Source organism: Pongo pygmaeus, chromosome 19 (assembly GCF_028885625.2).
Source record: "Pongo pygmaeus isolate AG05252 chromosome 19, NHGRI_mPonPyg2-v2.0_pri, whole genome shotgun sequence".
Classification (NCBI taxonomy): Eukaryota; Metazoa; Chordata; class Mammalia; order Primates; family Hominidae; genus Pongo; species Pongo pygmaeus.
The window spans coordinates 59,454,964-59,467,288 of NC_072392.2; the positions used below are offsets into that span (position 1 = coordinate 59,454,964).

The 12,325-nt window shown below is 42.2% G+C and overlaps 1 protein-coding gene across 2 annotated transcripts in view; it reads right to left on the minus strand.

Moving 5' to 3' along the window:
* The window catches only part of GDPD1 (glycerophosphodiester phosphodiesterase domain containing 1), a 55,681-nt gene extending 44,122 nt beyond the window's left edge, over nt 1–11,559 (minus strand). The window contains exon 1 of one of the 2 annotated variants that reach the window (XM_054457205.2): nt 11,249–11,559. In XM_054457205.2, the coding sequence (XP_054313180.1) occupies nt 11,249–11,390 (142 nt within the window). In that variant the 5' untranslated portion in view covers nt 11,391–11,559. The remainder of the gene's footprint in view (nt 1–11,248) is intronic. The other variant, XM_054457204.2, reaches the window with a different exon arrangement.
* Between the last annotated feature and the right edge of the window lie 766 nt (nt 11,560–12,325).

The following is a 12,325-nucleotide window of genomic DNA, read 5'->3' on the forward strand; positions in this document are numbered from 1 at the left end:
GTTCATTATCATCACTAAACATAGTCAAAGGCCAGAGTTATGCCAGGCATGCACAAATTTATCTTTATTCACTGATTTCCAAGCACTGGCAACAGTATACAAGACATCCTTCATGCTAAACTCCTTTTGAAAACTTTCTGGCAGGGCATGGTGGCTCACGCCTATAATCCTAGCACTTTGGGAGGCTGAGGTAGAAAGATTGCTTGAACCCAGGAGTTTGAGACCAGCCTGGGCAACACAGCAAAAATAATTTTAAATAATTTTATGCATGAAACAAAGTTTGTGTACCCTGAACCATCAGAAAGCAAAGGAGTCAACTATGTTAGTCATCCATGGGGACAATCTGCAGTTGTCTTAATTTTAAATAAAAAAACCTAAAAAAGAAAAAAAAAATGTCACACCCACACCACTGTTCATCACTGCTAGCATAATAAAATGTTTTTGGCTGGGCACGGTGGCTCATGCCTGTAATACCAGGACTTTGGGAGGCTGAGGCGGGCGGATCACGAGGTCTGGAGATTGAGACCATCCTGGCTAACATGGTGAAACTCTGTCTTTACTAAAAATACAAAAAATTAGCCGGGCATGGTGGTGGGTGCCTGTAGTCCCAGCTACTTGGGAGGCTGAGGCAGGAGAATGGCGTGAACCCGGGAGGCGGAGCTTGCAGTGAGCCGAGATTGTGCCACTGCACTCCAGCCTGGGCAACAGAGCAAGACTCCGTCTCAAAAAAAAAAAGGAAGAAAATGTTTTTATATTTACTCTCATTGATCCAAGCATAGCCTGGTCACATGGAATTAATAAAGTCACATTTAGGGGAAAGTACATGGCATAAACATTATTTTTGATGAGAATGTCAGCTGGTGGATAAGCAGAACAGTTATCAAGGAGTAACAAAATCTTGCAGTTGTCATCCAGTCCAACTTCCCAGCAGTGAGCACGAGCCGCTGGTACAAAATGTTTGTGAAACCAATCAGAAAAGATGTCCCTGGTGACCCATGCATGCCTTTTTGGTAGCATATAGGACTGGTAAGAAATTCACTCCTTGAAGACAGTGAGGAAGGAAGCTTTTGCCTACCACAGCAAGTTTACACTTATGCATGCCTGCTACATCAGCATATCCTAACACAGTTATTCTGTCATTGGCATCCTTAATTTCCATCTCATCAGCTGCAGTCAGTGTCTTTCTGGGGCAATAACGCCAAAAGAGTGTTGTTTCATCAGGATTATAGACTTGTTCTTGTGTCACATTTTCAACAGCAATGACCCTGGCAAACTCGTCAATGAATTTCTTTGCTGCTTCGTGACAAGCAGATGCTAATCACCATTAATCTTTAAAAATGTAATGCCATGTCTTCTCTTGAATTTCTGCAACTGGGCCGGGCATGGTGGCTCACACCTGTAATCCCAGCACTTTGGGAGGCTGAGGCAGGCGGATCACCTGAGGTCGGGAGTTCAAGACCAGCCTGACGAACGTGGAGAAACCCCGTCTCTACTAAAAATACAAAATTAGCCGGGCATGGTGGCGCATGCCTGTAATCCCAGCTACTCGAGAGGCTGAGGCGGAAGAATCGCTTGAACCCGGGAGGTGGAGGTTGCAGTGAGCCAAGATCGCGCCATTGCACTCCAGCCTGGGCAATAAGAGCAAAACTCCGTCTAAAAAAAAAAAAAAAAAGTTCTACAACTGGCCTGTTCAATATTCACAGTTCCCTTCATTTTAACTTCATCGCTTGAGATCTTCATTTTAGCTTTATGCAGTGTTTTTCTATTTTTAATTAACTTCTGTTCATCATTTCCACTTTATATATACTACTTCTGATATATATAAAACTTCAACAGTTTATCTTTCTTTTTCTTCGGGTCATATATAGTGGTCATTCTAATACCATATCCTCTGTAAGGTATTTCACACTTACACCACTGTTCAGTCTCTATAACACCTTGACTTTCTGTGCTATAGATAAACATAAATGTTACCTATTTTTCTTATCACTATAACCCATAGAGGTATCTGTGGGCCTTTTTGATATTTTCAACATCTTTATACCAAAGAGCAGAGAATAAGCAAGGAAGCAAGCAAACAAACAAAAACACACAATAAATAATGCATATAGGTCTTGGCACCATGTAGGGCATCATGGGGAATCTGCTGTTGTTGTGATCAGTCTGAACATGTGCCATTTTATTACCCTTTGTGGGCACACTTGCACAAGGAAATCTGGGCATACTCAGAAAAGGTATATTGTAACTGAAGGGAGCTGGAAGGGTCTTTTTTCCCTTGGGGACGCTGAATAAGCCGTGTGTTGTTTGCTTTTGTTTTGACTGCAACCTGTCAAATGAGGCCAGGTGTGGAATTCGTTATATATATTTTTTTCTTTTTAAAAAATTTATGGCTGGGCGTGGTGGCTCATGCCTGTAATCTCAGCACTTTGGGAGGCTGAGGTGGGCGGATAACCTGAGGTCAGGAGTTCGAGACCAACCTAGCCAACATAGTGAAACCCCTATCTCTACTAAAAATACAAAAATTAGGCCAGGCGCAGTGGCTCACACCTGTAATTCCAGCACTTTGGGAGGCCGAGGCGGGCAGATCACCTGAGGTCAGGAGTTTGAGACCAGCCTGGCCAACGTGGCGAAACCCCATCTCTACTAAAAATACAAAAATTAGCCGGGTATGGTGGTGGGTGCCTGTAATCCCAGCTTACAGGCACTTCTGTGTCAAAAAAAAAAAAAAACTTTAGCCAGGCATGATGACGGGCATCTGTAATCCCAGCTACTCGGAGGCTGAGGCAGGAGAATCACTTGAACCCAGGAGGTAGAGTTTGCAGTGAGCTGAGATTGCACCACTGCACTCCAGCCTGGGCGACAGAGCGAGACTCTGTCTCAAAATAATAATAATAATAATAATAATAATTTGAGGAAAAAAATTATTTTTTTTCCTCAAATTATTTTTCACCAGGAATTTTCTACTTGTGGAGTTATGTCTGTGCTCAAAAAGTTTCAGATTTTGGAGCATTTCGTTTTCAGATTAGGGAAGCTTAACCTGTATTTTGAATGTTTTTTTAGCTGCAACAGTAGAAATCAAAAATCAAAACACAGCCACAGCAACACAGGAGGGTTAAAACAGAACCTAAACTGATTTTTTTTTTTTTTTCTGAGATAGGGTCTCACTCTCACCCAGGCTGGAGTGCAGTGGCATGATCAGAGCTCACTGCAGCCTCAAACTCCTAGCTCAAGCAATCTTCCAGTCTCAGCCTCCCAAGTAGTTAGGACTACAGGCACATGCCACCATGCTCAGCTAATTTTTTTTTTTTTTTGAGACAGGGTTTTACTATGTTGCCCAGGCTGGTCTCAAACTCCTAGACTCAAGCAATCCTTCTGCCTCAGCTTCACAGTGCTGGGATTACAGGCATGAACCACTGTGCCTGGCTGGCCTAACCATGATTTTTAAGCTATAATATCCACTTATTTGTCAAAGGAAAGACAGAAGAGGATTTGGTACACATAAATTTCCTCAGACAGAGTTAAACAGTCTCTCCTCTGTATCCCCATAGTCTCTTATGCATAGCTCTACTAAGGCATTTATCATATTATGGCATAAATTATTTACCTGTTTCTCTCCTCCCATTCCCATGAATTGCTTAAAAGAAGTGACCGTGTTTTAATCACCTTGACTGAAGGCAGTATAGTCTAGTGGTTAAGAGTGAGACTCTGGAGTTTTAGGATGCTTGGTCTCCAATCTGTTTAATAATTGTGTGACCTTAGAAAAGCTACCTAAGAAACTTTCATAGAATTGGTATAATCAAATGAGTTAATATTTAAACTGCTGTATTTTATCAATTCTTTTTTTTTTTTTTTTTTTTTTTTAGATGGAGTCTTTCTCTGTCACCCAGGCTGAAGTGCAGTGGCACAATCTCGGCTCACTGCAATCTCCGCCTCCTGGGTTCAAGCAATTCTCCTGCCTCAGCCTCCTGAGTAGCTGAAACTACAGGCGTGCACCACACCAGGCTAATTCTTTTGTATTTTTAGTAGAGACGGGGTTTCACTGTGTAGGCCAGGCTGGTCTCAAACTCCTGAGCTCAAGCAATCCTCCCACCTCAGCCTCCCAAAGTGCTGTGATTACAGGCGTGAGCCACTGTGCCCAGCCATTCAATTCTAAAATGATAGCTTTTCATTTCTTAACATCTCTGAAGTTAAGATGTATTTTACAATTAATGCTGTATAATGAACAGTTTAATTGGCAAGATTTTCTCTCTTTTTTTAAATCAACTTTTATAGAGGTCTCTTTCTTAACAGTATGTAAAAATTGTGTATTTATAACCAATGGCATTAGATTCAATGAAATACTATAGTAAACATTCCGTGAAAGTAAAGGATTATTGCTATTATTAGAATTATTATTACTATTGCCATTATCATAGTAACTGGTAAAGAATAGGTACTTGGTAAATGTCCATTAACTGCAATAATAAATAATATTGTAATTTGTAAAAAAGGACACAGATTTTGATGTGAACATATTGAATTATAAAATATTGTCTAATATTATATACTATGTAAAAAGAGTTAACTAACTTTATGCATGCCACCCAAAAGTTTTAAATTTTTTTTTTTTTTTTTTAGATGGAGTCTTGCTCCGTCGCTCAGGCTGGAGTGCAGTGGCACAATCTCAGCTCACTGCAATCTCCACCTCCTGGGTTCAAGTGATTCTCCTGCCTCAGCCTCCCGAGTAGCTAGGGCTGTAAGCACATGCCACCATACCCAGATAATTTTTGTATTTTTAGTAGAGACGGGGTTTCAACATGTTGGCCAGGCTGGTCTCAAACTCCTGACCTCAGGTGATCCTCGGCCTCCCATAGTGCTGGGATTACATGTGTGTGCCACCATCCCCAGCTTAAAATGTTTTAAAACTAAAACATTTCAGTATTACCAAACAATTTATGAAATATACAGAAAAATACTTTGGAAATAATTTTCCATACTCTTTGGAAAAACAGCCAATTTCTTCTTAATAGAAAGAGACAATTCAATAAACTCTCAATAAAAAGAGGGTTTAAGGTACTGCTCAGGGCAGGCGCGGTGGTTCATGCCTGTAATCCCAACACTTTGGGAGGCCGAGGTAGGTGGATCACCTGAGGTCAGGAGTTCAAGACCAGCCTGGCCAACATGGTGAAACCCCATCTCTACTAAAAATACAAAAAAAAAAAATTAGCCAGGTATGGTGGCAGACGCCTGTAATCCCAAATACTCAGGAGGCTGAGACACAGAATCGATTGAACCCAGGGGGCGGAAGTTGTAGTGAGCTGAGATCATGCCACTGCATTCCAGCCTCGGCAACAAGATCAAAAGTCCGTCACACACACACAAAAAAGGTACTGCTCAAAGTACCTAAAGGACTTAAGTATTAGCATTAAAATGTTTTATATACAATACCATCTGAACATATTTGTATTAAATTTTTCTTCTTTTATATTGTTAGATTGTATTTTTATGATGACCTAATTAATAATCAACAGAAATACAAGATATGCAGAAACAAATATATTAGCTTTAATATGCTAAAATTTTATCACTTTAGCAGAGGGAAGATACCCATGTAAAAAAAAAACTACTAGTTTGATTTTAGGTTCACTTGGTTACTAGAGTTGATGCATGATAGAAAACAGATGCAGTAAATATGAAGGTTATAGGTTTTTTTTTAAGTCTCCTTTCAAGGTTAGATAACCCTTTATTGGATGAGACTAGTTGGCCCTTGTTTTGATCAAAAACTATGGAAATACATTATATTCAGATAAGATTCAAAAACAAAGCACCATAGAATATTTCTAAAAAGACAAGAGTGCTAAAGGGGTTACCAGTAAGTTAAGTTAAACTACTGACCACTCGTAACAAAGAGCAAAGAAATTAAAAGAACACAAAAGCCAGCCTGAAGGACTTCTCACTGGACAAATCTGGGACAGTGCTAGCATCAAAATAATGATAGTAAACAGATTTTTAAATCAGTGAATAAGAAATTCTGAATCCAGTCTGGGCACGGTGGCTCATGTCTGTAATCCCGGCACTTTGAGAGGCAGAAGCTGGTGGATCATCTGAGATCAGGAGTTTGAGACCAGCCTGGCCAACATGGTGAAACCCTATCTCTACCAAAAGTACAAAAATTAGCCGGGCATGGTGGTAGGTACCTGTAGTCTCAGCTACTTGGGAGGCAGAGGCAGGAGAATCGCCTGAACCCTAGTGGTGGAAGTTGCTGTGAGCTGAGATCCCACCACTGCACTCCAGCCTGGGAGACAAAGCAAGACTTCATCTCAAAAAATAAAATAAAATAAAATAAAATAAATTCTGAATCAATTTTAATAAATGGATTGATAATTTGTTAAGGAATTGGGTATTTGTGTAGTTTTAAAGTATCTCCCTCCAAAAATTGGCCGAGCACAGTGGCTCATGCCTGTAATCCCAGCACTTTGGGAGGCCGCGGTGGGTGGCCTCTTATTAATTATGAGCCTTTTCTCTTATTAATTATAAGGAGAAAAAATAACCTCACAGTGGAAAAGCCTGGCAGACACCACCTCATCAAGTGATCAAAGTCAACTTCATTAGTTCTTTCAGGCTGATTTCTGCATCCTTTTAACTACCTTGCTTTGAAAATAGGCCAGGTGTGGTGGCTCTTGCCTATAATCCTAGCACTATGGGAGGTGAGGCAGGCTAATTGCCTGAACTCAGGAGATCGAGACTAGCCTGGGCAACATGGCAAACCCCATCTCTACTAAAAATACAAAAAAAAACAAAAAAAGTAGCTGGGCGTGGTGGCGCCACCTGTAACCCCAGCTATTCAGGAGGCTGAGGCACGAGGATTGCTTGAACCTGGGAGGTGGAGGCTGCAGTGAGCCGAGATCATACCACTGGACTCCAGCCTGGGCAACAGAGCAAGACTCCATCTCAAAAAAAAAAAAAAAGAAAGAAAATAAACACATTATATGTTAAAATAACATTTTTATGAAAAGTAACTGTTTTTCTAAATAAAATAATGTATGAAAAAGAGTGGTATTGTTTTATATTTTTGCAAATCTCTTTAATATCTGGCTTAATAGAAAGCCACAAGATTCTCATATCTGCTTCATATATACCCATCGTTACACAGATATGTAGTTGGAAATAAGTCTTCTTTGATATGGCATCAAATTTCAATAAGTGGTAATTTGTTTACTTTACAGACAGGGTCTTGCTATGTCGCCCAGGCTGAAGTTCAGTGGCTATTCACAGGCACGATCATAGCAACAACCTCAAATTCCTGGGCTCAAGTGATCCTCCTGCCTCAGCCTCTCAAATAGCCGAGACTACAGGTAGGCACCATCACACCCGGCTCAACAAGTCGTAGTTTTTTTTTTTTTTTTTTTTGAGATGGAGTCTCGCCCTGTTGCCCAGGCTGGAGTGCAGTGGCGCGATCTCGGCTCACTGCCAGCTCCGTCTCCCGGGTTCATGCCATTCTCCTGCCTCAGCCTCCTGAGTAGCTGGGAATACAGGCGCCCGCCACCACGCCCAGCTAATTTTTTTTGTATTTCTAGTAGCGACGGGATTTCACCATGTTAGCCAGGATGGTCTCGATCTCCTGACCTCATGATCCGCCTGCCTCGGCCTCCCAAAGTGCTGGGATTATAGGCATGAGCCACCTTGCTCGGCCCACAAGTGGTAGTTTCTTAAAAGTTCATTGCAATATGGAATTTGAACCATATGAGTAATCACTTCATACTCTATTATGTGAAAATCCATTGGCCCATCTTGAACTTTGAATGATCTTTCACCCATGCATGATTTTATAATAGCATGCATAAGTCATTTGGAAACTATTGATTCATTGAATCATGCTGGTCTTCTATATGTTGACACAGTATGCAATATTTTAAAAATCACATTTGTTAACATCTGAGTTCATTAGGAAAGTCTTTAAGAATTAAATGATGTCAAGCTCATCATGATGGCAGTGATTGCATCACTGCACTCCAGCCTGGGTGACAGAGTGAGAACTTGTCTCAAAAAAAAGGGGGAGAAAGAGCCATCTGTCCATCTGTAATTCAACCCCTCGGAGTGCCCTGACGGAGTCTCGCACTGTCGCCTGGGCTGGAGTGCAGTGGCACGGTCTCCGCTCACTGCAACCTCCGCCTCCCAGGTTCAAGTGATTCTCCTGCCTCAGCCTCTTGAATAGATGGGATTACAGACATGTGTTTTTGCAGTAGATATAATATTGTAGAAATAGAGTAGATATTCAGAGTTTCAGGTTATATCAATTCAGTTGCATATACTTTATACACATAACATGATTAATGTTTCAATGGTCATATATCTAATTTACAAGAAATATCACTGTTTCCTTACTTATGGGGAAAAATAAGTAAATATCAGGTATTTGCAGTTATGGCAATAGAGAATAAGCCCAAATACTAGTAACTTGCACAGAGAGACCAGTGATTGCTATTATCCGTGTCCAAGACAAAAATTAAAGGCAATCAATGGAGTGACTCCTTCCTAGTTACATTGTCTCTTATTTTCCAGAGACGTAGTATCTTGAATTACAAAGTGTTTTATCTCCTCTATCACTCTGGATTCAACTGTAGTATTGAGTGTATACATTCAACAAAAGCATATGAAGCACTGACATGGGAACTTACTACAGTGTTTATAGGACCATTATATAGGTAAAACAGATTTTGAGTCTGCAGATATTTAATAAGATTATCACAAAAAGTTCCATTACATCTTTAAATATATAAATACTGATGCCACATTTACAAATAATGAATGGAAATTTTTATATAAGAGGTAATATTGAAATGACCTAATATCTAGGAAGAAAATAGTTTTGAAGTATTTTCAACAGTAAACAAAAATTTGAGATCTAGCTTATCCTGGCTTTGATACTTGTTGTGATAATCTAGCACACAGTCTTTCACGCCTATGGAGTTGCTGGGTTTTTTCACCCGCAGAGTGTCGCAAAATTTCAAAGATCAACACGTATTTCTTCTAAAATAAAATTTTGATCATTCACAATGACAGTTTAGATAGCTTTTTAGAGGATCTGGTTTTGTTTTGTTTTGGAGTTTTTAGTAAGCATACTTTTCGTAAATCAGTAAACAACAAACAAAAAAGTAATGTGTACTGCCTATCCCCAGAATAGGACTACTATCATTGAAAATTGCTTCTGGCAGGGCACAGTGTCTCATGTCTGTAATCCCAACACTTTGGTAGGCCAAGGCGGGTGGATCACCTGAGGTCAGGAGTTTGAGATCAGCCTGACCAACATGGTGAAACCTCATCTGTACTAAAAATACAAAAATTAGCTGTGCATGGTGGCAGGAGCCTGTAATCCCAGCTACTCAGGAGGCTGAGGCAGGAGAATCGCTTGAACCCAGGAGGCAGAGGCTGCAGTGAGCCAAGATGGCACCACTGCACTGTAGCCTGGGCGACAAGAGGGAAACTCTGTCTCATAAAAAAAAAAAAAAGGCTGGCCACTGTGGCTCACACCTGTAATTCCAGCACTTTGGGAGGCTGAGACACGCGGATCACGAGGTCAGGAGATCGAGACCATCCTGGCTAACACGGTGAAACCCCGTCTCTACTAAAAATACAAAAAAATTAACTGGGCGTGGTGGCAGGCGCCTGTAGTCCCAGCTCCTGGGGAGGCTGAGGCAGGAGAATGGCGTGAACCTGGGAGGAGGCGCTTGCAGTGAGCCGAGATCGCGCCACTGCACTCCAGCCTGGGCGACAGACCGAGACTCCTTCTCAAAACAAACAAACAACAACAAAAAACAAACAAACAAAAACACAAAAAGAAAAAAGAAAAAGAAAAGAAAATTGCTTCTGTGACAACAACTTGAATACTAAAAGTTGGTCCCTGGTTCCAATGGTTGAAGGCACCTTAGTAGTTAAATGTCTTCCTACAGTTTAACCAGGTAGCTATTAAAACAGATAACCCAAATAAACAATAACATGGCATTTGGCTGACCACCCTTTAAAACCTCTGATGCTTTTCATGAGTGGGAAGGCTAGAATACTATTGAAGTCACTGATTAGAACTATGCTTAACTAATAAAATTATATAGAAGAATGATAATGTACTTCCGTATTTATATTTCAAAACCTTATTCCTTGGCCAATACTTGTTAGTAAAGTGATTATGGTACTAAACCAAGTTTTAGACTGTAAACTCCTAGAAATTATCATTTCAAGTGTGTATTAAATTTCAAGCAGATTTTAAACTGGTTTAAGATTCATCCTTAAAGAACAGTTAAAATGGATTGAAAATAATCCAATTTCACCGCACTTTATACATCATAGTTGAAATGCAATGAAGACACATTATTACACAATAATGAAGAAGCAAAGATTTGGCCTGTTATCTGGGAAATTAGAGGGTGGACTACCTGGGCTCCTTTTAGCAAAACACTTTTCCAAAAGAAACTTATTTTTGTTTTCTTTAAGCAATACTGTCCTGTCCTAAACGAAATCATTTTTAGTCTGTTGAAAATCCACGTGTCTTTGCGTGTTTATTTATTTATTTATTTATTTTTTGCAGTGCTCAAAAAAAAAAAAAAAGATGCAAGGTTTCCAGCCCTGGGGACCAGGACGCTCTAGCTCCTGTCTCAGTTCAGCCCTAGCTCTAATTGTAACCTTGGGAAATGTCCCTGGCTCGGGGGACTCGGTTTCCCTCTCTTCTCAATTATGAGTGCTCGGAACGTGGGGGTGGGACGGGCCCCCAGCACCGCAGACAAGGGGCTACAGCTCGTCCAGCTTCAGGCAAATCCCCAGCCCTCCTCGTCGCCTCGGCTCTTCCCATCCACTCAGCCACTAGCTCGCTCGGAGCAGTGTGTTCCCGGTGCCCCCCGCGGGGTACCCTCGGTTCTGCACGGCGCTCTCCCTTTGTGTCTTGCTGCTAGGAAGGGACCTTGCGATCATCCTTCCATCCGCCGAGAAACGCTCCACCTACCCTTCATTCTCGACCGTGTCTTTCCCGTTTCAGAGAACCCCTCACACTGCTGCCCTCGAGAGACCCCCGCCGTGGCTCTGACGGGAATCCCTCTCCTTCCCTCCCCTCAGGAGACCTTCCCTTCACACAGCCTTCACCTCCGGAAGAGCCCTCAATTCACACAACCCCATTCTTCCTCAAACTCTCAGGGATTGGCACCCGGCTGCCTTTTGCGGAGCCGCAAAGGACCCTCAGCCTCCCCCACCTCCGTCATCGGGTTCTGGGGACCCCTCTCACCTCCGCGGTGAGAGATGTGTTTACTGAGGAATCGCTGCTTCTTTCTCTGGTGCAGCAAGGTCGGGTATTTAAGCAACAAGAATGAGGTCACCAAGTACCCTCCTAGCGTAGAGAGAAGGTAAAAAGCCGCAGTGGACGACATCTCAGTCACCGTGTGGGAAGTCTCCCACCTCCGGGCCCTCTGAACTCCGCTGCGGCAGTAGCAACGACGGCGGCGGCGGCGGCTGCTCGAGGTCGGCTCGCCCCCAGCCGGTGCCAGTGGTGCAGCGCACTTGTCAGTGCCGGCCTACTGCGCATGCGCAGGTGGACCCCAGCGCTCCAGCAACAAAGGGGCTCCGACGCGCAGGCGCTCTCCGGCTCCCGAGTAGGAGCCTGCAGATCCTGGAGTGAGCGTTTGTCACTTAGCTCTGTGGACGGACCCTCATGAAGAGAAAGCTTGCAAACCTGCCAGTGTGTTGGCCATCACTCAAGCAGAAAAGACTATTCACGGACAGCCTTTCCTGATTGGAAAATCCACATCAAAAAGGAAAGATTCCAGGGCGCGTCTTAGCCCCTGCTCTAGGAAATGCAAATAATTTGTACCTATGGAGGCGATAAAGCTTGCTAAAACACTAAATAAACTCCTCCGTTTATCTAGCCTAGAGAGAATTTCCCCTATGGTCGCATATACTAGAAAAGGTACTGGTTTATCAGTCAAATATCTGAGAGATCGACCCCTCTCCTCCCTCACTTCATTGTGAAAGTGCAATCCTCATTCTTTGTACACAATAGGCACTGTAGAAGCATTTGTTGACTTACAAGTCCGTATAAAATAAGGAAACTTTGTTAAGGTTATAAAGTATTACCTAAAAGTCCTAGAAAGACAGATAACTAAGTTCCAGAAGGCCCTACTAGTTTTCCTTTCACCCAACAAATTACAAACTGCTAACACACGAAGAGCCACACTTCAATGCAAAAGAAATAAATCACCCAGGACTGAGGGAGAAATTTTACGGAGACCATGTCTCCCACAGGACTAGAAAAGCAGAGTGAATATTTAAAATCCTGTGATTCAGCCGGGCGCGGTGGCCCACGTCT